The following is a 26,442-nucleotide window of genomic DNA, read 5'->3' on the forward strand; positions in this document are numbered from 1 at the left end:
GTTGTGCTAGGCTGCTGCAGTTGAGCTCTCATTCACTTCAATTGGAGCTAGGTTGCAATAAACCCAGCTCGGCCACAACACAATGCACCGGGCAGTCTGCTTATATCTCTGTTCTCTGCACAAGTCTTTGTGTTCTCTGGCAAATCATTCCTTGTTGGGGGTGCTGGGTGTCAGACCTTCACTGATCAGTAGATGGCCTATATTATATCTATTATTATATCTCCGTGCAGCACCCACATTCTATGCCGGGCTGCTGCTCCAGTCTCGGAAGCCTCTGTGTTTCTGGGACTAGAGACAGGATGTCACACCACGCCCCTTCCATTCATGTCTATGGGAGGGGGCGTGACGGCATGAAGATGAATGGAGGGGGCGCGACGTGATATCACGAGGGGGCATGGCTTGATGTCACGTCTCCAGTCCCGGAAATGCATAGGTTTTCAAGACTGGAGCAGCAGCCCAGCATAGAATGTGGGTGCTTCATGGAGATCGTGGGGGGACAGCGGCAGGCTCCCCAGGATCAGACATCTTTTCCCCTATCCTTTGGATAGGAGATAAGATATCTATGGCCGGAATACCCCTTTAAGGATGGGCAGTCAATGAAAAAAAAAATACTAGAAAACCACTTTAAATATTATCACAACACTTGTATATCTAAAGGGTTAGCTAAGAAAAGTACCCTAATGGCCTACCCTAAGAGACCAAGCTGCAGTACCAGGCTTAGCGATGCATATGTAGAAGCGGAAGTATGTGGATAAACATTTACACCATGGCCCCTTCCATGCTCATCCATGAATCCGGTTGTACCTCTAAAGGATAGTCCATTTAGTCCCTGCTGTGTAATAAAGCCAAGAAGGGGACAAAATAATTTGACACAATTAGTGTCACAGGTGTCTCCAAACTTGTAATCACTCAATCGCCTAGTTAGAAATGAGGTCAAAAGTAGTCACCGTGCTGTTTGGTATCATGGTGTGTACTACATTGACCATGGACCACAGACTGAGAGTTGTCTCCCGAGAATAGAAAGAAAATTATAGACAAGCATGTTAACGGTAAAGGCTATTGAACCATCTCCAGGCTATAGGACCATCTCCAAGTAGCTCGATGTTCTGGTGACTACAGTTGCACATGATTAAAAAATGTAAGTTCCATGTGTCTGTAGACATACTCCCCGGTTGTGGCCACAAGAGCAAAACTGATGACAAATCAAAGAGATGAATAAAACGAATGGTACCCAAAAAACCCAGAACAACTTCAAAAGACATTAGAAAAGGACTCCAATGTCAAGATACATCAGTCATGACTTAAGGATGCAGGGTGTACCTGTATGTCCTGCGCCCGCTCCCGCGATATAACGTGGGGTCACGTGGTGACCCCGCATAATATTGGGTCGGTCTCGGCAGAAAAAGGTCAAAGTTGATCGTCGCATCCAAAGATAAAAAAAAAGCATTCCCAGAAGCTCAGTTGGGCTGATCGGGACACCACGCTGAAACTGCGGTGTCCCGATCAGCTGTTAGGACACGAGGAGTTTCGCCAATTCACTGCTCCGTGCATGAGATCAAGGCAGGAGCAGTAGAGCGCCGATAACACTGATCAATGCAATGCTGTGGCATAGCAAAGATCAGTGTCTGCAATCAATGTACTGCATGTTATAGTCCCCTATGGGGATGGGCGAATCGAATCGAAAGGGAATCAAATCTGACAAATCCGAATTCGTAACGAATTTCAGGAAATATTCGATTCTCAACGAATGCGAATATTGCCACGATTTGATTGCACAAATCGCTTAATTTAACTCCATTTAGTGTAGTCCAGGCTCCAGGGCATCTAAAATGGTGGATCCTCAAGTGAGGACACGAGGCAAGGGATCCTGGGAAGGCGAGAACAAGGGTAGGCGGGATGACCCTGAACCACATACAGCCTTTCAGCAGCCAGTCACCCCTGTGATGTCACAGCCCTATATAATCGGCAGCCATCTTGCGGCCAGTCACTTCAGCAGAGAGATAGAGAGGGACAGACAGCGCTGTGTGTTGCACAGAAAAGCATTTTTACAGCAGCGATTTACATCCCATTCACTACAGTGTTCTATTACAGAGAGGGACAGAGAGCAGTGTGTTGCACAGTGTGTTGCACAGTACAGCAGCGATTCACCTCAAGCCCAAATCCTGCCTAGAAGCACTGATAGTGACGAGAGTGAGATTGAGAGAGAGAGAGTGCAATTTTGGGTGTAGTACACAGCAACTGTGTGCTGCAGCACTGGTGTGTACTGCTGGTGTTGTACTCAAATACTTTTTTAAGCGTACTGGAGCGTATTGTCCTCCCCTCATAAGTGCATACCACATACGCACAACTAAATAGTGTACTATTTTGTTCCTGCTAAAGTCTTAAAGGGGTACTCCCGTGGAAAACTTTTCTTTTTTTTTTTTAATCAACTGGTGCCAGAAAGTTAAACAGATTTGTAAATTACTTCTATTAAAAAAATCTTAATCCTTCCAGTACTTTTTAGGGGCTATATACTACAGAGGAAATGCTTTTCTTTTTGGATTTCTCTGATGTCACAACCACAGTGCTCTCTGCTGAACTCTGTCCATTTTTGGAACTGTCTAGAGCAGGAGAAAGTCCCCATAGCAAACATATACTGCTCTGGACAGTTCCTAAAATGGACAGCAGAGGTCAGCATAGAGCACTGTGGTCATGACATCAGAGAAATCCAAAAAGAAAAGCATTTCCTCTGTAGTATACAGCCCATAAAATGTATTAGAAGGATTAAGATTTTTTTTAATAGAAGTAATTTACAAATCTGTTTAACTTTCTGGCACCAGTTGATTTAAAAAAAAGTTTTCCACAGGAGTACCCCTTTAAGGGCCTAGATACTGTGAAAGGCCAGGCAAAAGTACACACCGGCTGGTGTTGTACACAAATACTGTTTTAAGCGTACTGGAGTGCATTGTCCTCAGAGTTCCCCTCACTCAGGTTTATGGAACGGACTGTTGCAGAACTTTCTACAACTTAAACTGCCCCCCTTTTAAATCCACCCTTGATGACCTTGTCACATATAAGTCTACCTCTTTTTTGATAGCACTTTTAACACAGATTTGAGTGTTTTTTGAAGTTTGTGTTTTTTGCACTTGCATGTTCTGTAATCAGGGCTGTAGCTCTGATGAGGCAAGTGAGGCGACCGCCTCATGTGCACTGTTGCAAGGGGGCACTAGGGGGGTCTAGCACACATTACACTGAGACATTGATTCCCAACCAGGGTGCCAGGACACTCTGGTGGGAAATATGGCGCTAACATTTTTTGTTTTTTCTGCCCAGGCCTGCGCACCTGTGAGTTACAGGCCAGGTGGGAGGGAAATCTGTGTGCAGTGCCAGGACAGGTGATCTATCCTCGTCTATCCTCCCTCTTCTGTGAAGCAGCTCTGGATTCTCCCTGGTCCCTCAGCAGAATGATGTGGAAGGAGGAAAGGAGCAGGGGCAGCACTGACAGAGGCCTACTCAGCTTCAGGTAGTGCACCCCACCCTTCTTTCAGTCCTCTACACCTCTGTCACCCCTCGTAACCTCTCTGTAACCCCTGGACACCCTTCTGTTATCCCGTACACCCTTCTCTCACCCCTCTGTCACCCCTTTATGCCCCTCTGTCATCCATGTACACCCCTCTACACTCTACACCCCTGTCTCCCATGTACACACCTCTGTCACTGTGTGGGGTAATGCAGGAGGCATTGTGTGTGCTTGTGGGGGAGCTGGAGGCATTTGAGTGAGGCTGGAAACATTGGGGGAGATTTATCAAAACCTGTCCAAAAAAAAAAAGCTGCCCAGATGCCGATAGCAACCAATCAGATTTATTATTTAATTCTGCAAAAGCCTTGTTAAGAATGAAAGAAGCAAGCTGATTGGTTGCTATGGGCAACTGGGAAACTTTTCCTCTGCACAGGTTTTGATAAATCTCCCACGTTGTGTGTTGTGGGAAGGCTGGTGGCATTGTGTTTGGAGGAGGCTGGAGTCATTTATAGGGAAAAGAGGAGGATAATGCTGGAAAAGTGCCGAGCCTAATGCTAATATGTTTGTGTTGCAGGTTCCATGATGTCCTGTGCTGGGGGGGGGGGGGGGGGGACAATTTTCTATTCTCGCCTCAGGAGCACAAAAAGCTAGCTACAGCTCTGTCTGTAATCCGCATCATGTAACAATGTTTAGCCCTGATAAGATCGCTATTATTTTCTGTTCTCGCCTCAGGAGCTAAAAAAGCTAGCTACAGCTCTGTCTGTAATCCACATCATGTAACAATGTTTAGCACTTATAATATCGCTGTTATAAGAGCCTTGTAGTTGTGCCGCCCCAGAAGAAGCCAGTCTCCTTGGTGAAACGTCGGGCAGTAAGGACTCACGATTCACCATCATTATAACCACTGGGTATTTATTTATGTGTAATACTATGCTTTTTTACTATCTTATGTATAATCGTGCACTGGCACTATCACTATGTAACTTTTTACTATTATACCATTTTACTATGAGTGAGTTCTTATTTTGGTTCCAGTGCTACGCTGGCCTAGTCTCTTGATTCCTGTTATCAGGAACCCATGATTGTTGTATTGTTTAAGCTATTTTAAATTTGCTCTTTAATAAAGTTCACAATTTTGATAATCTCATAAAACGCTTTGTCTTGTTGCTTATTTATATATGGTTAGCGTGAGATTTGTTACAATTGCAGGGAATCTTTGTCTTGATTATTGTAAGACATAAAATGAGTCATTGGATGTCCCATGTAATGTGCGCATGGACATGTCAACCTTATACATTAACCATGTGGGAGAGGTACCTGCAACATAAATTTCTCAGACAGTTCTACTGATAAGGGGACCTTTAAGCTTCACTTAGCATTCCATGCCAAGACACTGGGGGCTGAGGTTATCAGTAGACTAAAGCTGGATGAGAACACCTTCTAAAAACTTAAGAAAGAAGCTGTCTCCATCTCCAGACACACATTCTGCAATTGTATAGAACAAATACCATTTAAAAGTATGCAGACGCATGTTACAGTCATCCTACGATTGATAACGGAATGAGGCTCTGTTCAGCTCACATTCGGTCAATATGCAGAAAGTATACATGGAATTTATGTGTCCAGGCCAATTGTCAAGTTTTCCTTTATAATACATTAGCAAAAAAAAATCTAATTCACATGCTCATGAATGATGGGAAAAACATACATTTGGTTTTAGCACAAGTCGGCAACAAATCAAAATGTAAAAAAAGTGAAAGGGTCTGAAGACCCAAATGCATCTCTGATGTTTGTAACTGTATAAGCATCATACTTCTCTCATTGGGCACAATGTAAAAGAAAATGTATACTGCATGGTATACATTTGTTTGTTGTGGATCACTGTATATATCACTCCAGTGCAGACCATAAGGGCATTGCATTGGCCTCCACTGTATGAATGGGGACCTAAGGTTATGTTCTGTTTATGCCAAACTTGTCCACCAAATACCGTAGCCTAAGAGACTGCTCAGCTGACTGCTTTTGCCCCTTCATTTTAGCAATATGCGGGGGTCTCATTACCTGAACCCCCACCAATCGAAACTTCTGACATATCAGGGGATAAGATATCAGATCACTGCGGTCCCGCTGCTGGGGACCCCCAGGATCGTCGCTGCGGCACCGCGCTATCATTACTGCATAGAGCGAGTTCACTCTGTGCGTAATGACGGACGATACAGGGGACGGAGCAGCGTGACGTCATGGCTCCGCCCCTCGTGACATCATGGCCCGCCCCCTTAATCCAAGTCTATGGCAGGGGGCGTGATGACCGCCACGCCCCCTCCCATAGACTTGTATTGAGTCAGCGGGACCCCGGCGATCTGACATCTTATCCCCTATCCTTTGGATAGGGGATAAGATGTCTAGGGGCGGAGTACCCCTTTTAGCACTGAGATATCTTGAAGGAAATTGGTCAGTTTTATTTGCTACTAAGAGCTGCAGACACCATTGGATAGCTGTAAGGGTATAAAAGCAAAGTGTACCCTTTCTGGAACTGATGGTGGTTGCCAAACTTCTAAAATCTAATTTTTTGTCAGCCAAATGTCAAATAGGCAGAAATTCTGGGCAGTAATGCTCGATCCAGAGTCTGAATTTTGGTTGACTAGTGACTTCACCCCCTAGAGCTCTGTAGATCTGCACTCCAGTGAACACGGAATGATTAGGTCAACAAGTATGTCTAACCCACACACTGCCAATGGAGCATGTAACACATCATTGAAAGGAATGTTTTTCTTACATTCTGCCCCTACACCGCTCTGTAGATATTAGGTACAAGGACACTGTACTGGTTTTCTCTTGTAAAGCTTATAATCTCATCCGGGGTGTTAGTACCGGAAAAAACAGCAAATATGTGCAATTTATTTCCTTCATCCGTCTGAAGACGAAATGCAGGGATCATCATTTCTTTTGGCTATGAACTTTATGCTGAGATACAAATTGGGAGTTAAAGGGATACTCCCACCCTAGAAATCTTATCCCCTATCCAAAGGATAGGGGATAAGATGTCTGATCTCGGGGGTCCTGCTGCTGGGGACCCCCACAGTATTGCATGCGGCACCCACCTGTTTTTTGTGCGGAAGCGTTGGAGGGTCTGAGTCGCGACTACGGGAACATAAGTCCGTGACGTCAGGACTCCGCCCCCGTGTGATATCACGCCCGTCCCCTCAATGCAAGTCTACGGGACGGGACGTGACGGCCGTCGGCTGTCCGGGCATGCTGGGTGTTGTAGTTCTGCAACATCTGGAGGTCTGCAGATTGTAGACCACTGTCCTATACTTTACATTGGTCACTCTGGGTCCAAGCAGCAGGACACACTGTCATCAGGTCATCATTGTGAGACCATTTTAATGCACTTGTGCAGAGTAAAACATCCCTTTAATGAGCAAACAGCTACTTGGGCTACCACACCAATGACATACCGTATTTTTCCTCCTATAGGACGCACCGGCGTATAAGACGCACCCAATTTATAGGTGCAAAATCTAAAAAAAAATAAAGATTTTGAACCCAATAGTGGTCTTCAACCTGCGGACCTCCAGATGTTGCAAAACTACAACTCCCAGCATGCCCGGACAGCCGCTGGCTGTCCGGGCATGCTGGGAGTTGTAGTTTTGCAACATCTGGAGGTCCGCAGATTGAAGACCACTACATAGGAGGTAATACTCACGTGTCCCCGCCGCTCCGGACCCGTCACCGTTGCCCTGGATGTTGCTCCATCTCTGTCCCCGTCGCTCCGGAACGTCTCTGCTGCCGGCCAGGTATCCTTGCTCTCCGTCGCTGCCATCACGTCATTACGCACGCCGACGCACGTATGCGACGACGTGATGACGAGGAAGGAGAGCGCCGGCCATACAGGGGATCCCTGAACGGAGAAGACACAGAGGAGGCAGGTAAGGTCCCTCCCGGTGTCCTGTAAGCACTAACCCGGCTATTCAGTCGGGCTGTTCGGGACCGCCGCGGTGAAATCGCGGTGGTCCCGAACAGCCCGACTGAACAGCCGGGTTAGTGTCACTTTCCCTTCAGTCAGCTTTGATCGCTACGTGTGAAGGGTTAATACAGGGCATCACCGCGATCGGTGATGTCCTGTATTAGCCGCGGGTCCCGGCCGTTGATGGCCGCAGGGACCGCCGCGATAGGGGTGTATTCACCGTATAAGACGCACCAACTTTTTCCCCCCAGTTTTGGGGAAGAAAAAGTGCGTCTTATACGGCGAAAAATACGGGCATCCCATTGAGGTGGTACATGTGGGAAAGTCCAAGTCAGGTTACCCTGTGACCCTGGTGAGATCATATACAATTATTCTTTGTCCTATGCACAACAAGATTGATATAAAGCTACGAGGAGTAAATGTCACAGGTGTCAGGCAGTGATAGGTGGATCATATTAGGGTAGGGGGCACTAAAACGTCTTCTGTGGGGTGGATTATGGTTGGTATTGACCAGCCGGACAGAGCTTCCACTTTTTTGTATGTCTCTTGTATTGCAGTGAAAACCTATAAATAATGTAGCATACACCATAATAACAAAAGCATAAAATAATTCAGTGGACAACCAGACAGCACCCCTTTGTCTTTGGGGTTGAAACTCTTAAGATGGCCATACACATAGGACAACCAATATCTGTAAATTATGACTGAACAATTGAGTTGTCCCCGAAAGTGTCATCAACCATGCTAATCTCAATTTAGTCCTGATTTTGACAAGGTTATTTATATGAACGATCCTATAGGATTTGGATTGGCGTTAGGCTATATCCATAAAGGAGGTCACAATGCAGGACCAGTTATGTCAAACGACAGATCCCATTAGTGTCCTATGGACCCAGTTGTTGAGGTGACTAGATATCTTGGTGCGCATTGTTTTGTCAAGACTAATTCTATGTCCTGTACTTTTGCTGTAAGAGATTTGCTAAGAGAGTCCAAAGTAGAGAAGCACCGTGTAGGCCTTGAATGAACCAGAACTATACAAGTAGAAGCGGAGTCTACAAACAGTGCCATTCTATGAATTGGTTTGTGAATCCCATTCATTCTAATGCTCGATGTGAGTCACTGACGGCATACTGACCCCCCGCCCCCCCCCCCCCCCCTGGAATGTTAAAACACTCTGACACCTCGTCATGTTTCTTATCTGCGCCTCCCACTGCTTGGTAACACCACACAATTACAGCACATCTCTGGGTTTTGCTATTTCAGTGCTGACTGTAGAGGTTCTGCAGGTGTTTGTGTGACTGGGTATAGGACTGCAAGGTACAATAGAACAGCGGAGAGCAGTGAGGTGGCCCAGACATGGTAACTTGCCACAAAATTAAGCAAAAATAGAAGGATCCCTCTTGTGGCCTCTTTGACGTCTCCAGGTGCTGTGTCTGATTCTTCCTCTATCATATGAATGTCTATGTTGCAGTTACTATATAGGGCTATGGTGAGAAAAAAATAAAATAATTTGTTTTACGTTTCAGTGGGTCACTGATAATGGCGCATAAGTGATCACACATTGATAGCATATCCTTGTGATACGCCAGAAAGAGGACGGCCTGGACTGACAGAACTGTAGAAAATGTCTGTAGATGTAAACTGGAACATTCCCAGTTTTGGACATCAAGAAGAGATCTTAAAAATTGTGAGGATTTAAAATGCTTTTTTTTTTTTTTTAAATCATAAGCACATACTAGCTTATACCTTAAAGGGGTACTCTGCTGACAGACATGTTTCCCCTATCCAAAGGATCTCTGCCCCGACACCCCAGTCATCCGGTGCACAGAGAGAACTCCATGCAGTGGCGGATGACTGGTGAACACAGCCACCATGCCCCCTCCATGCATATCAATGGGAGGAGGCGTGATGGCTGCGTACTAGCTAGACATGAATGGACGGGGCGTGGCATGATGTCACAATCACGTAAGTCCCATGTATTCCAGCCCTAGAAATGTTATTACCTATTCAAAAGGATAGGGGATAACATGTCTGACATCGGGGGGGGGGGGGGTTCTGGCCGCTTACGTGATCATGATGTCACACCCCGCCCCCACAATTCATGTCTATGGGAGGGGCTTGATGACTGTATATAAAGCCATCATGCTACCTCCCATATACATTAATGGAGGGGGCATGGGGTGACGTCATGATCACGGAAGCCCCAGGCAACCAGACCCCCCCCCCCGTGATCAAACATGTTATACCCAATCCTTTGGAGTACCCATTTTAACAGCTTAGGGCACCCTGCTCACATACCTTTTTACATTTTTTTCATGTACCCATCTGTACCCGAGATATGTGGGTTTATAGTTTGTCTGAAAAATCAGGGAATTAGTCAGATGGGAGTGAACTTAATTTTAGTAATGAGAGTAAATATCACGTAATGGGAGGGATTATACAGTCAGGGAAAGTGTATACCTACACACCCCTCAATGTAAAACATACACCCCCCCCTGATTGTATTATCCTGGGAGTCACTCCCATATTGAAAATTAAGTTCATGCCCATCTGACTGGCTCCCTAAATTGTCAGACAAACTATAAACTGTATCAAGAAACTGTAAAAAGGTGTGTGATCTGGGCATCCTTACCTATTTTATGACAATAAATATAACATATTTTTGAGTTGGTCACAGGCCCTCTTTAAGGTACACATGCACATTAGATTAATGTTGGTTGAACTGGGGAATTTTGGAGGAACTAGCCAGCCATCTAATGTTTGTGGGGGTAACCAAACTCTCCCCTGATTGTAGATGTTGGAGGATCGGGCATGTTGGATTTAAGCATGTTTAAAGTAGATATCTGGCGCAGACTTTTTCTATTCCGTCCTACCCGGGCTGCAAAAAAAGACAAAACAAACTTTCACTTACCTCCATATATTGCCCCAGAGCTCTGCAAAAGCTGATTGGTCGGCCAGGCTGTTTACTTCCTACTTCCGTTAGCTCGGTACGTCACACGGCGCTTCAGCCTATCACCGGCCGAGGTGGGACATCGCTGCGGCCGGTGATAGGCTGAAGCGCCATGTGACGTATCGGGCTAAAGGAAGTAGGAATCAGACAGCCCAGACGACCAATCAGCTGTAGCGGAGCTCCGGGGCAATATATGGAGGTAAGTGAAAGTTTGTTTTGTCTTTCTTTGCAGCCCGGGCAGGACGGAATAGAAAAAGTCTGCGTCGGACATCTCCTTTAATTGTTTAAAACCATCAGCGCTTATTTCCCTCTCTCCTTATAGAACACACCATGCTCCTCAGTGTATGGGCATCTCTAGTCCATCCTCAGTCAGATAATAAAAATTCTCATGATTCAAATGTGTAACTTTAAATTTAATTCTTACAATATTCTGCCTATAAACTTCCTTTGGGACATATATTTTTATTTCTTGTGGACACTATCTAACTGCTTATCGTTGTGTAAGGCTGAAGTCATTGAGATGGACACATTAGTCACATGATATGAGTGAAATAAAAATCACAAGGGCTGCATGTTCTTAGTCACTGGCCTTGACATACTTACATAGCAACAAAGTTGCCTACATTCCATGCTTTACTCATAGTGGCGTAAATGGTCATTGTGTATTGTCAATGAGTTGTCTATTGTATTTGTATCAGTCGTACAATGATAAAAGCATTGAGTCATCCAGCCATCTGTATACTATGTGATGTATAATGTATTGGGGAAAGGACAATATTGTCCATATTTATTCATTCGACTGATCCCTTTGAATTGGCGAATCTTCTGGTCTGTGCACAGTGTCTTGAAGCCCTACCCTTCACATATATGTGGTGAAAAATACAGATGTATTCATTTAACTGACTGAGGCCGATAAATTGTCCTATCAGGCCGGTACGAATCGGGAAACTACTTTTCAACTTTATAGGAAACCACAACACAATGCACTTGTGCTGTTCTTTACATTTTTTTCTATAAAGCTATAGAGCCCCTTTAAAGACTTTGAAAAATGTTCTGCAATAGTGGAATGTGTTCCTGGCAGTCAATGAGTTAAGCACCTCCAATGTGGACCTGCTAACAAGATTAGATTGAAGCACAAAGAAGGACACTAATCTGAGTAAATCTAAATTTACCCTGAACTCACTAAGAGCCATATTCCACTCCGATACTATTCTCCAGGTGCCATATTGTGCTGTTCTGTGTTTTGTATATATAAAGGACATAGATACTTAATACACTGCTTTCACAATTGTGTGTCAATCCCTCAGTCTCTCAACAGAGAGTGTTTGGGACAATAGAGAAGACAGCTGTTTTTTCACAGGGTCCTCAAAAACAGCTGTCCTATTCATATATATAATAAAATGATAAAGCTGAGTTCCCATGGGCTCCGCGAAACCTCGGTTGTTTGCATTAAATACCATTAAAATTGGCCATGTGGCACACTGGGAACATGTGAGCCCAACCTTATAATATATACAGAATAATAATGTATCTTGCTAGGAAGGACAATTGACGCTACATAGTATGGAAATAAAGTATTATAAGGTCTCAAGTCTCAACATTGCAATTTTTTTTACAGGATCTACCTTTTCTATGGACAAAATATACACACACGATAATGGGTTAGGCCCACCCAAAAGATCAGACCGGCTGGGCCCAGGGTTAGATTAAGGCTATATACAGTATGGAGCACTTCATTACAGTGACCCCCCGACCTACGATGGCCCCGACATACGAAACTTTGAACATGCGATGGCCTCTCAGAGGCCATCGCATGTTGAAGGCAGCATCAACATATGATGCTTTTGTATGTCGGGGCCATCGCATAAACGGCTATCCGGCAGTGCAGACTGCTTCAGCTGCCACCAGATAGCCGTTTACGGTGCCCCGTGTGGTCCGCCGACAATCACTTACCTGTTCTTGGGACTCCGGCGCATCCTCTTCGGGATCCCCTGCATTGTTGGCGCTCTCCCCCTCGTCGTCATCATAACATCGCTGCGCACGTCCCGTCACCCAATAGGAGCGGCGTGCGTAGCGACGTGATGGCGGCGACGGAGAGCGAGGATGCCGGGGAAGCAGAGGCCTTGCCGGAGCATTGGGGACACCCCGGGGACGCGGTGACAGCGATGGAAGGCGACATCCAGGGCAGCGGTGACGAGCAGTGATGGTCCGGAGCGGCGGGGACACGCGAGTATAACCTCCAATACCAGTGGTCTTCAACCTGTGGACCTCCAGATGTTGCAAAACTACAACTCCCAGCATGCCCGGACAGCCGTTGGCTGTCCGGGCATGCTGAGTGTTGTAGTTTTGCAACATCTGGAGGTCTGCAGGTTGTAGACCACTGTCCTATACTTTACATTGCACAGATCCCTCAACATACGATGGTTTCAACAAACGATGGTCCATTTGGAACGGATTACCATCGTATGTTGAGGGACCACTGTACTACAACCAAACATGAGGATAATTTTAAAGTGTAGTGTAGCCCCAAAGTTCAACTCCCACTCAATCTTCACATCTAGCATGGAGGGGCACCATACAGTTGCCAAGGCAACCACAAATGGTTAGAGAATTCCATGTACCAGTCTTCATAACTAGAAAAGGCCTTGTGCATGGAACTCTTGGCCACTGTACCACCCATCTGCATCTCTCCACACCAAATGGGCAGAAGCTGAAGTTTGAAGCACTTTAAAGTGAATCTGACAGCTGGTTCACCAGCACTAAACCTAATACACAGGGGTTATAGTCAGGGTAAACCAGTTTAAAATGAGGGTAGCACTGGAGGGTCTGGCTCTCGACCACGGGAAAGGAAGATCGTGAAGTCACGACTCCACCCCCGTGTGACATCACTTCCCGACCCCTCAATGCAAGTCTATGGGAGGAGGCGTGGTGGCTGTCACGCCCCCTACCATAGACTTGCATTGAGGGGGCATGGAGTGACGTCACACGGGGCGGAGTCGTGATGTCACGATCTTCCGTTCCCGTGGTCAAGAGCCAGACCCTCCAGCGCTTCCGGAGCAGTAACAGGTGGGTGCCGCATGCTATATTGCAGGGGTCCCCAGCGGCGGGACCCCCGCGATCAGACATCTTATCCCCTATCCTTTGGATAGGGGATAAGATGTCTAGAGGTGGAGTACTCTTTTAACATACCCGGATCCATGAATGTCCAATTTGTCAATTCCCCCTGCCAGTCCATAGAATACAATAGATGAATTGATCTGGTCATAAAGCCAATATGGCCACCAGTATAGCTCCACAAGGATTCTTGCCTTCTTTACCAGAGTCCCAAAAAGCAAATACTGCCTAATATAGCAACCAAAGTTGTAGAACTGCAAAACTAGGCAAACTTTTTTTTTCTACTAGTCCAGGATAGTGTTTTCCACTATGCCTCTTCCCAGAAACAATGAAATAAACATATTTATAACATTGATGTGAGGTGCTGACTCCAGGATTTATTCTGATGCCATACATAGAGTCAAGAAAGAAGTTTCACCCTAGTATGGGGCAATTGGCATTTGCCTCATAAAAGGTTTTTGTCCTCGGATCAACAAGATATGGTTATAGGGTGTATGAAAAGAGAGAAGAAAAAAAGGCACGAAGCGGCACATAGGGTAATAACGTCAGAACTTGGGAGAGTTACACACCTGGGGGGTTGTGGAGAGTTACACACCTGGGGGGTTACGGAGAGTTATACACCTGGGAGGTTGCGGAGAGTTACACACCTGGGGGGTTGCGGAGAGTTACACACCTGGGGGGTTGCGGAGAGTTACACACCTGGGGGGTTGCGGAGAGTTACACACCTGGGGGGTTGCGGAGAGTTACACACCTGGGGGGGTTGTGGAGGAGCCACAACACCTGTTTAGGCCAATTAATCTCACTACGGGAAGAAAAAGGGGATACCAGGATATGCAGCAGGGAGTACAGACTGGCTCTGTTGCCCAGAACTTGCCAGACATGTATGCAGGAGGGAAATGTAAAGAAAAATGTATATCCTACAAACGCACAAAAAATCTTTGGTTCTGGTTTGGGAACCTGTGATTTTTTGCATGATTGGAGGATATACATTTTTCTTTACATTTTCTACCTGCAGGGTTATAGGTTGAACTTGAAGTCATTCACATAATAATCAATAGCAGACATATGGAGCTATTTCACAATCATACCCATTAAAAGGGTATTCGAGAAAAAAAAAGTTTTTTTTTATATATCAACTGGCTCCAGAAAGTTAAACACATTTGTAAACTACTTCTATTAAAAAATCTTAACCCTTCCAATAATTATCAGCTGCTGAAGTTGAGTTTTTCTTTTCTGTCTGGCAACAGTGCTCTCTGCTGACATCTCTGCTTGTCTCAGAAACTGCACCGAGTAGAAGAGGTTTGCTATGGGGATTTGCTTCTACTTTGGACAGTTCCCAAGACACGTGTCATCAGAGAGCACTTAGACAGAAAAGAACAACTCAACTTCAGCAGCTAATAAGTACTGAAAGGATTAAGATTTTTTAATAGAAGTAATTTACAAATCTGTTTAACTTTCTGGAGCCAGTTGATATATATATATATATATATATATATATATATATATGTATAAAAGTTTTTTTTCCTGGATAACCCTTTAAAGGGGTACGCCGGTGAAAACCTTTTTTCTTTTAAATCAACTGGTGGCAGAAAGTTAAACATATTTGTAAATGACTTCTGTTAAAAAATCTTAATCCTTCCAGTACCTATTAGCTGCTGAATGCTACAGAGGAAATTTTTTTTTGGAACACTGATGACATCACGAGCACAGTGCTCTCTGCTGACATCTCTGTCCATTTTAGCAACCATGCATAGTAGATGTATGCTAAGCGCAGAATGGGGGTTCAGTGGTTAGCACTGCTGCCTTGCAGTGCTGGGGACTTGGGTTCAAATCCCACTAAGGACAACAATAAATAAAGCGTTATTATTATTATAATAACGTCAGCAGAGAGAACTGTGCTTGTGATGTAATCAGAAAGCATTCCAAAAAGAAAAGAATTTCCTCTGTAGTATTCAGCAGCTAATAAGTACAGGAAGGATTAAGATTTTTTAATAGAAGTAATTTACAAATATGTTTAACTTTCTACCACCAGTTGATTTAAAAGAAAAAAGGTTTTCACCGGAGTACTCCTTTAATGGCACTCACCAAACATGGTATACACCAATACTGAACCGTGCAGTTTGTTGGGTAAAGAACACTCCTTTTTTATCTACTGCTATTTTGTTATATGTAAATATGTCATCAGAAATCGCCAAGAGTTTTTCTTCGCCAATTCAGTCTGTGATTGGATTACATGGGCTTCAGTGAATTTTGAATATCTTGCTTAGCAAAGGCTAAATAGAAAAGCATGACCGGTTCAGCATATTACATTACGAGCTTAACGTCAGAAGGTACAGAGCAGGCAATATGTTCCAACTGCAAAATGATGAATTACTGCACATGAAGGAAAAAGGTCAAAGTGAGAAGGATAAATAAGAGAGTGATAGCCATGTCAATGTAAATTAAATGTACCTTTCAGAAATATGCTATAGGGGTTGTATAAGTATAGAAATATATAAAGGCTTTCTGCCAAAAACAGCGCCACGTTTGACTATGGGCTGTGTGTGGTATTGCAGCTCACCCCAGTTCATTTGCTGATCACAAATGCTTGGTGTGATCTCAGTCATGTGATGCGGCTGTCGTTTTCTGACCAAAGAAAACAAACAGATGCTAACTGAGCTATAGTCACAAGACAATGGATTTTTGCAGACTTTTATGGAGCGTCATCTTCACATGATAGCAACATGTAACTTTTACCAGCAGTGGTGTAAGTTTACCGATAAACGTAGATGAAGTATTGCTGGTATATACACTGCCTATAGTGCAGGCTTGTAAATCATTGAATCTCATTGTGTTAAAGCAGTTCACGTAAGGCCACTTCACCAAGGGGGATGGCTTTTATGAAGGGAATGTTTTGGGGGCATTCTTAGGTGGCGTCAGGGAACCTGTCATCTGCAATTCACAATCCAAAATGCTGACACTGTTAGATAGCTGTTAGGACAAGGAGACACATGGTACCTTCCATATATCTATCTGTGCTTAAAGGGATACTCCACCCCTAGACATCTTATCCCCTCTCCAAAGGAAAGGGGATAAGATGTCTGATCGTGGGGGTCCCGCCGCTGGGGACCCCCGCAATATAGCATGCGGCACCCACCTGTTTCTGGTCCGGAAGCGCTGGAGGGTCTGGGTCCCGGCCAAGGGAACGGAAGTTCGTGACGTCACGACTCCGCCCCCGTGTGACGTCACGCCCCGTCCCCTCAATGCAAGTCTATGGGAGGGGGCGTGATGCCACACGGGGGGCGGAGTTGTGACATCACGAACTTCCGTTCCCATGGTCGGGACCCAGACCCTCCAGCGCTTCCGTACCAGAAACAGGTGGGTGCTGCATGCTATATTGCGGGGGTCCCCAGCTGCGGGACCCCCGCGATCAGACATCTTATCCCCTATCATTTAATTCTCTGGTGTCAAGTGTCATAGAGTCGTTCCAAACCCATGAAGCGCTGAGGGATTGAACTTCTCCCAGCTCCCCCTGTCACCCCTGTCCCTGCTTGGTTGACAGTCAGCTGGAAGCAGATCCCTGTTTCCAAATCCTGCACCTGCGCCCAAATTGGGGTCCCATCTCAGCCAGTGATTGTCTAAGCGGACCATCACACCTGCGTGTCTCCGAAGTTTGGAGCAGGAGTGCTACAGGGACTGGTAGGTAGGCAGGCCCTGTACAGGAGATCATAGGGGGTCAAAGTGGTCGGACCCCCTGCGACCAGACACTCATCCCCTATACTGTGGATAGGGAATATGTTGGGTTCCCTGGAGTACCCCTTCATGTGATATTTGTTGGCCAATAGGGCTTGCTAGTGGGTATTGGGTTCTCATATATCCAGTGATCCGGATCAGTCTCCCTTCAGCATGGTAGGAAAATTTTGGTGGAAATCTGATGCCAGAACTGATCCCATTGATGCTCCTGAGATTCGGTGTAAGTGAAAACACCAGACTGGTCCAGGAGTCAGTGTCCTGATGCAACTGATGTGAACCCAGTGTTTATAAGAAGTTAGGTTTGTGCTTTGTCAAGCATTATTGAATGGGATTAAACCATTTTGTCATCCTTCCTGTAAAAGTGTCTTTTATCTTGGGAACCTCTGGCCTGGGTTCCAGGAAATCAGGACTTGGAATCTTTTGTATCTAAATCCTTTAGTTTCAACAATGCCTCCTCCTCAGAGACCTTTAATATACGCAATAAAAATTATGTAAGAGAAGTAGTGGAAGTACAGCTGTTTGAAAGAACACTTTAAACACTTTATTCGGTTGTGTTACATTATAGTTACATAACAGGATCTTACGATCATAACATTGTTTTGTGTTTAACCCATGTTATCACATCACAAGATAATCATTCTCCCCATTTGATTTTACCTACATTTATGGCCGTAAATGTTGGCACTCCTGAAAATTTTCAAGTAAATGAAGTATTTCTCACAGAAAAGGATTGCAGTAACACATGTTTTGCTATACACATGTTTATTATTAGTGTGTATTTGAACTAACCCAAAAAAGGGAGGAAAAAAGCAAATTGGACATAATGTCACACCAAACTCATTGATTGTTTTAAGCATGTGATGCTCCATTAAACTCACCTGGGGCAAGTAACAGGTGTGGGCAATATCACACCTGAAAGCAGAGAAAAGGAGAGAAGTTCACTTAGTCTTTGCATTGTGTGCCTGCGTGTGCCACACTAAGCATGGACAACAGAAAGAAGAGAACTGTCTGAGGACTTGAGAACCAAAACTGTGGAAAAATATCAACAATCTCAAGGTTAAAAGTCAATCTCCAGAGATCTAGATTTTCCTTTGTCCACAGTGTGCAACATTATCAAGAAGTTTACAACCCCTGGCACTGTAGCTAATCTCCCTGGGCGTGGACGGAAGAGAAAAATGAATGTAAGGTGTCAACGCAGAATAGTCCAGATGGTGGATAAGCAGCCCCAAACAAGTTCCAAAGATATTCAAGCTGTCCTGCAGGCTCAGGGAGCATCAGGGTCAGCGCAAAATATCCATCGACATTTAAATGAAATGAAACGCTATGGCAGGAGACCCAGGAGGACCTCACTGCTGACACAGAGACATAAAAAAGCAAGACTACATTTCGCCAAAATGAACTTGAGTAAGCCAAAATCCTTCTAGGAAAATGTCTTGTGGACAGATGAGACCAAGATGTAACTTTTTGGTAAAGCACATCATTCTACTGTTTACCAAAAATGAAATGAGGCCTACAAAGAAAAGAACACAGTACTTACAGTGAAATATGGTGGAGGTTCAATTATGTTTTGGGGTTGTTTTGCTGCCTCTGGCCCTGGGTGCCTTGAATGTGTACAAGGCATCATGAAATCTGAGGATTACCAATGGATTTTGGGTCGCACTGTACAGCCCAGTGTCAGAAAGCTGGGTTTGCGTCCGAGATCTTGGGTCTTCCAGCAGGACAATGACCCCAAACATATGTCAAAAAGCCCCAAGAAATGGATGGCAACAAAGCGCTGGAGAGTTCTGAAGTGGCCAGCAATGAGTCCAGATCTAAATTCCATTGAACACCTGTGGAGAGATCTTAAAATTGCTGTTGGGAAAAGGCACCCTTCCAATAAGAGAGACCTGGAGCAGTTTGCAAAGGAAGAGAGGTCCAACATTCCGGCTGAGAGGTGTAAGAAGCTTATTGATGGTTATAGGAAGCGCCTGATTTCAGTTATTTTTTTCCAAAGGGTGTGAAACCAAATATTAAATTAAGGGTGCCAATAATTTTGTCCAGCCCATTTTAGGAGTTTGGTGTGACATTATGTCCAATTAGCTTTTTTTCCTCCTTTTTTTTGTTTAGTTCCAATACGCACAAAGGGAATAAACATGTGTATAGCAAAACGTGTTACTGCAAACCTTTTCTGTGAGAAATACTTAATTTTCTTGAAAAATTTCAGGGGCGCCGACATTTACGGGCATGACTGTAGAAGCTAGTGTTGTTATCCAGTATACGAGATAACTACACTCTGTATAGCAAGGATACTGATACCTGTTAAGGCTATAATTCATACTACCATTGCGTCCCGTCAAGAACGGCCATCAAACTCTTTTTTTGTTTAGTTTAACGGACGTCATTTTGATGGGGCGCAATGGGCAACAGCAGGTCCTGATGGACCCCATTCTGGTGATCTGGGTCCATCGGGTGCTACGGTTTTTCAGCAGGAGTAGCGGGAGAAAAGGATTGCGCAAGCAGTATTTTTTCTCCCACTATTGTCCCCGGCGGCCCCGACGGCCATCACGCTATTGTGTCATAATGTTAGTGTGAAAGTGGCCTAATAGTGTCAGTTTGTCTATATAAGGGTAAGAACTGACGTGTGAACACTGGTCTATATGCCTGGTGTTTAGTATGCATGCAATCAATACATCATGATAGTGAGAAGACGTTTACTGCATCCCAAAATAGCCATGAATGGCAGAAAATGATGCAGTTTCACAAAAATTCAATCTGCACAAATCTGTGTTTTTTTTTTTCGGGAAAGGGTAAGAAACAAGTCAGTGAGAACTTTTCCTTTTGTGTGCCAAGACTAAAAGAGTCCTGGACGGCTGGTAGATACTTCACATGCTCAGAAAGTAACCAAGGTTACTGGTAACAAAAGAATGCCTCCTGCCTCCATCACAAGTGCTTCCCAGACCAGACAATGGTCACGTATGAAGGCTCTTCTGTCCCTTGTACATGGGTGTGTATATTAAGAAATATGTGTACAATATATCTAAAAATAAGCAAAATTAAAAAGCTAACGTCTGTTTGTTTCATTATAAACAATTAGTTTCAGATTTTACAAGAAACAAGAAAAATAATTTGTAAAATATTTGCACTTTCTTCAATGTTTGTAAATAAGGTTTTTGCACTTTCTTTAATGTTTTTAAATAAAGTATTTGCACTTTCTTCAATGTTTGTAAATAAAGTATTTGCACTTTATTTTTTGTAAATAAAGTATTTGCACTTTAATGTCTGTAAATAAAGAATTTGCACTTCAATGTTTATAAATAAAGTATTTGCGCTTTCTTCAATGTTTGTAAATAAAGTATTTGCACTTTAATGTTTGTAAATAAAGTATTTGCACTTTAATGTGTGTAAATAAAGTATTTGCACTTTAATGTGTGTAAATAAAGTATTTGCACTATAATGTGTGTAAATAAAGTATTTACACTTTCTTCAATGTTTATAAATAAAGTATTTGCACTTCAATGTTTGTAAATAAAGTATTTGCACTTTAATGTTTGTAAATAAAGTATCTGCACTTTAATGTTTATAAATAAAGTATTTACACTTTCTTCAATGTTAATAAATAAAGTATTTGCACTTTAATGTTTGTAAATAAACTATTTTCACTTATTTCAATGCTTGTAAATGTTTTACAACATTGCTGCATGTATTTAGAGCAGAGTTTTCCAAACAGGGTGCCTCCAGCTGTTGCTAAACTACAAGGTCCCTCATACATGTGTGTATATACATAAAAAAATGTGTGGTAAAAAAATATCTAAAAATAAGCAAAATTAAAAAATCGAAACATTTCTTTATAAACTATTCATTTCAGATATTGACAACAATGTGTAAAGTATTTTCAGCATCTTCAATGTTTGTAAATATGTGTTACAACATTGTTGCATGTATATAGAGAAGAGTTTTCCCAAACAGCGTGCCTCCAGCTGTTGCAACACTACAACATCCAGCAATTTTTTACTTTTTAAATCCTTTTTTTTTGGGTTATTAAAGCATTTGATATGATACAAAGATATATTACGTTATCGGTTCATCAATTCATTAAGAAATGTTCAAAATAGAAAATTTTACCCAAATTTCACACTCTTAAAATCAAACGCGTTGAACGCGTAATTTTGCTTGCATACTATATACATGTCCATGGGAAAAAAAGAATAATAAAATGCAGTGTTTCCCAACCCGGGGGACTCCAGCTATTGCAAAACTACAACTCCCAGCGTGCCTGGACAGCCTTTGGCTGTCTGGGCATGCTGGGAGTTGTAGTTTTGCAACAGCTGGAGGCACCCTGTTTGGAAAACACTGATTCAGAGTTACAATATATATATATATATATATATATATATTTTTTTTTTTAATAGAATTTGGTTTGTTATTTGAGGTTTTACATAGGACTGCATTTAACCCTTGCTGCATCGTCAAGAGAGTAATCAGACTCTCCAAAAGAATTGAATGACAAATTCGGCTCTGCTACATCTGTTCTTATATTTTATAGGGTTTCTTAGATTTTTCTAAGGGCTGTACCGGGTACAGGTGAATAGAAATGATACAATACCATGGTAGGATGCGGACTTACCTTGTGCACAGATAGAGAGGAGCAGCAGTGTACAGGTCCTCTGTAAGCTGAGATTAACTCTTCTAAACTCCATGCTAAGTCGCAGATGTGCGGTCTGGAAGAAGAAAAATCCTTAAACATGGAAGAGTGGAGATAATAGTGTCCGCCTGGGTGAGGGTCAGGGTGCTGAGTGCTGGTGGCTTGGACAGAGGGAGCTGAAGTTTGGGACTAGCACTAGTGTTGTGGACAGAGACTGTGATGCCTGACTCACTGAGAATGGATGCTCCTAAATAGTGGGCTGGATTTCCCGGAAGGGACTTAAGAGGAGTTACACAAAGTGTGCAGAAGATTTCACATGACCCAGTGCTGTTAAATTAGGATTTTTTTCGGTCATGATAAGTATCCGTCAATTGGACTTTACGGTATATTTTACTTAATCCGCCTCCGATATATTCCTTAGCGTAATCCTAGCCCTAACGTAATATGTATTTATGTAAATTTGTTCATACAAGACCATTTTGTTTTTCTATGCAGTTTTTATTACTTCTACAATTCTGTTATATCAGGGTTTTCCAACCAGGGTGCCTCGAGGCTCTTGCAAAACTACAACCCCCAGTATGGCCCGGACAACTTTTGGCTGTAGATGCATGCTGGGAGTTGTAGTTTTGCAACAGCCGGAGGCACCCTGGTTGGGAAGCACTGTGTTTTATTTTTTATCTGTCCCCTGGATATGTACATAGTATTAAAACACAATTATCCATTTACGGCTTTTTAATTGAGGCAGGTAAAATTTGGGTAAAATTTTTCATTTTGAGAATTTTTTTATTAGTTAATGAACTGATCGTGATATACCGTATTTTGTTTTTTTATTTGATGCTAAGGTTACCAAAAGAAACAGGTAAAGTAAAAAAAAAAACAAAAAAAACAAGAAACAATTTAGTACATTTTCAAAACTGTAATATTGCGCCATGTTTTTTTATATGTGTACTACAAATAGCTATCACAAAGCGCGACTATTGTAAAAGTAATCATATAGCTTAATTTTAACGACATTACAGAAGTATTGAAGTATTATGGTTGGTGATATTAACTTCCTGTTTGTGGAACATTAGTATATGTGAGGGGGGGAAACTTTTCAAGACGGGTGGTGACCATGGCGGCCATTTTGAAGTCGGCCATTTTGAATCCAACTTTTGTTTTTTCAATAGGAAGAGGGTCTTATAACACATCAAACTTATTGGGAATTTCACAAGAAAAACAATGATGTGCTTGGTTTTATCGTAACTTTATTCTTTCATGAGTTATTTACAAGTTTCTGACCACCTATAAAATGTGTTCAATGTGCTGCCCATTGTGTTGGATTGTCAATGCAACCCTCTTCTCCCACTCTTCACACACTGATAGCAACACCGCAGGAGAAATGCTAGCACAGGCTTCCAGTATCCGTAGTTTCCGATGCTGCAGAATGGGCAAAACAAAAATTGGAACAGGACCCTCAGTTTACCCAGAAGATTTTGTTCAGTGATAAGGCAAACTTTTATGTGAATGGTGAAGTTAACAAACAAAACCACCGCTATTGGTCTGACATTAACCCACATTGGATAGATCCCTCCAAGACTGTTGGAACACAAAAATTGATGGTATGGTGTGGTATATGGGGTACAAAGATAGTGGGGCCATTCTTCATCAATGGAAACCTCAAGGCCACTGGATATGTGAAATTGCTACATGATGATGTGTTTCCCTTTTTATGCACTGAAGCTGGCACGTTCCCTGAGTTTTTCCAGCAAGATGGTGACCACTCCATTATGGGCGTCAGGTCCGAGCATTCCTAGATGAACAGTTTCCTGGAAAGTGGATTGGTCGTCGTGGGCCAGTTGAATGGCCCCAAGGTCTCCCGATCTGACCCCCTTAAACTTTTATCTTTGGGGTGATCCAAAGGCAATTGTCTATGCTGTGAAGATACGAGATGTGCAGCACCTGAAACTACGGATACTGGAAGCCTGTGCTAGCATTTCTGCGGTGTTACTATCAGTGTGTGAAGAGTGGGAGAAGAGGGTTGTATTGACAATCCAACACAATGGGCAGCACATTGAACACATTTTATAAGTGGTCAGAAACTTGTAAATAACTCATGAAAGAATAAAGTTACGTTAAAGCCAATCACATCATTGTTTTTCTTGTGAACTTCCCAATAAGTTTGATGTGTCACATGACCCTCTTCCTATTGAAAAAACTAAAGTTGGATTCAAGATGGCCGACTTCATAATGGCTGCCATGGTCACCACCCATCTTGAAAATTTTCCCCCCTCACATATACTAATGTGCCACAAGCAGGAAGTTAATATCACTAACCATTCCCATTTTATTAAGGTGTATCCATATAAATGGCCCACCCTGTAGAAATATATATATATATATATATATATATATATATATATATATATATATATATATTTTTTTTTTTTTACTTAATCTGCCTGCCGGTATGTTCACTAGAGCAATCATAGCCATAATGTAGCATGTATGTGAATTTGTTCATACAAGACCATTTTGCTTTTCTGTGCAGTCTGTATTACTTCTACAATTACTCTTGTACTTTTCACTATTCTGTTATACCAAGCAGACTGCCTCCAGCTGCTGGGAGTTGTAGTTTTGCAACAGCTGGATGCACCCGGTTGGGAAATACTGAGTTAGAATATTCTTTAATTTTTTTTCCCTGGACATGTACATAAATATTTATTTGCCACATTTGATTTTAAGCAGGTGAAATGTGTCAAAACATTTCCATTTTCCATTTTTTTTCCATTAATTAATTACCAAAAAAGGAACAGCAAAAGTACAATAAAAAAAAATAAGGGCATATTTCCCAAACTGTAATATTTCGTCATGTTGTTCACATATTCACACGTATACTATATATTATTATCACAGACCGTGACAATTGTTAGGTTAATTATAGAGCTTAAAGGGGTTCTCCACGGTTCAGTGTTTGGAACAAACTGTTCCGAATGCTGAAGCCGGTGCCGGGAGCTCGTGACATCATAGCCCCGCCCCCTCATGACGTCACACCCCACCCCCTCAATGTAAGTCTATGGGAGGGGGCATGAAGGCTGTCATGCCCCCGCCCATAGATTTGCATTGAGGGGGCGGGGCGTGGCATCATGAGGGGGCAGGGCTATGATGTCACGAGCTCCCGACTCCGGCTCCAGCATTCGGAACAGTTTGTTCCAAACGCTGAGCAGCGGAGAACCCCTTTAATCAAAAGGACAGCACAGAATTAATGACTCTATTAAAACATAACATTTAATATATCTGCCCTAAAATAAATCGTCCTCCAGCACCGAAATGTGCAAACATGAAATGAAAACAATTGATATGTTGATAAGGGGGAGGTGTAAAGCCGAGCATATATGGCCAGAGAAAATCTAGCCATACAATACTGTCCATGTATCAACACAAATTCCTGCATATAAAACACACATATAAAAAAAAAAATCTTTCCTATATGTCCCAAAGTGTTTCCCCCTTATATAATTGCTTACAATACCGGGGTTCCTCAGGGGACCTATAATTGCAGGATAATGAAACATCAAAGATATGGCTGCAAAAACAGGAATAATGCCACAAAATGAAGATAACCTGGTCCACTTGGGGACCACTCTAATCCCAGAATAAAGGCAGTGTTAGTCCACCGAGGCACAGATAAGGGTCCTTAGGAAAGTAGACTCCTCCCCAGTGCAGACTAATATAAACATTTGCATGTGCAGAATGGGTGACCGCGGCTTTTACTGTTACATGAACTGTTCATGTTTTATCTAGACTCTCTTTTTTTTTATCTATTGACTATTTAGGTTTTGTTATACATTTTAACCATACATATTTGTTATTAGCACTTTGTACATCGCACCTAGCAGAGCTGTGGTGAGCTGGGTGAGGCAATGATGTAGCAGGGTCTGGTGGTATTAACCCTTGATTTGTCGTGACGCCAGGGTGCGGTTGTTTTGTATAGAAGGCCCTGCCGACAACCGGTCCACAAATGGCAGGATAATAAATGGAATGTCCACAGCAGAATTTATGAGATAACTGAAACTTTTACTGAACTTCTTATGCAAACAGTCTTTATAAACATATAGTTTCTCTTGAGGTAACCGGGATGCAGGTTCCTCACAGGCTTTGCTGGGACTAATAGTCTTGCGCTTTAAGCAGGCCACTGTGCTTCTAATTATAGAATTTGAGTTAAATAGTAGTCACTAGGAATTTGTAGTTAGAGCTTGGTAACTCACAGTATTAGTGGCTGCTGGTTCTTTAGGCTTTGGCCTAGTTGAGATGAATTGAGAAATGCTGATTGTGCTAGGCTTAATGTCAGGGTCCTAAGAGAGTGAATTTAGTGACTACAGACCCTTATATACTAAGTGGGCTGGACTAATCCCATTGACGGCAAAGCCTGTAGGTCCTGAACCCAGAGAACTCTGGGTACAACACAAGACCCAGGAAGGTCCTAAATATCTGTACAATCATTATAATATATCACGTGACCTAGGTAGGTCCTATACATTTGTACACTATACAGACAGGCCCGTCGCAAGAGGACAGGC

The 26,442-nt window shown here is 43.0% G+C and overlaps 1 protein-coding gene across 4 annotated transcripts in view; it reads right to left on the bottom strand.

Moving 5' to 3' along the window:
• Nucleotides 1–22,135, bottom strand: part of LOC130290354 (protein crumbs homolog 2-like) — a 125,793-nt gene extending 103,658 nt beyond the window's left edge. For 3 of the 4 annotated variants that reach the window (XM_056537866.1, XM_056537867.1, XM_056537865.1), the window contains exon 1: nt 21,866–22,135. In XM_056537866.1, the coding sequence (XP_056393841.1) occupies nt 21,866–21,938 (73 nt within the window). In that variant the 5' untranslated portion in view covers nt 21,939–22,135. The remainder of the gene's footprint in view (nt 1–21,865) is intronic. The other variant, XM_056537868.1, reaches the window with a different exon arrangement.
• Between the last annotated feature and the right edge of the window lie 4,307 nt (nt 22,136–26,442).

Source organism: Hyla sarda, chromosome 9 (genome assembly GCF_029499605.1).
Source record: "Hyla sarda isolate aHylSar1 chromosome 9, aHylSar1.hap1, whole genome shotgun sequence".
Taxonomy (NCBI): Eukaryota; Metazoa; Chordata; class Amphibia; order Anura; family Hylidae; genus Hyla; species Hyla sarda.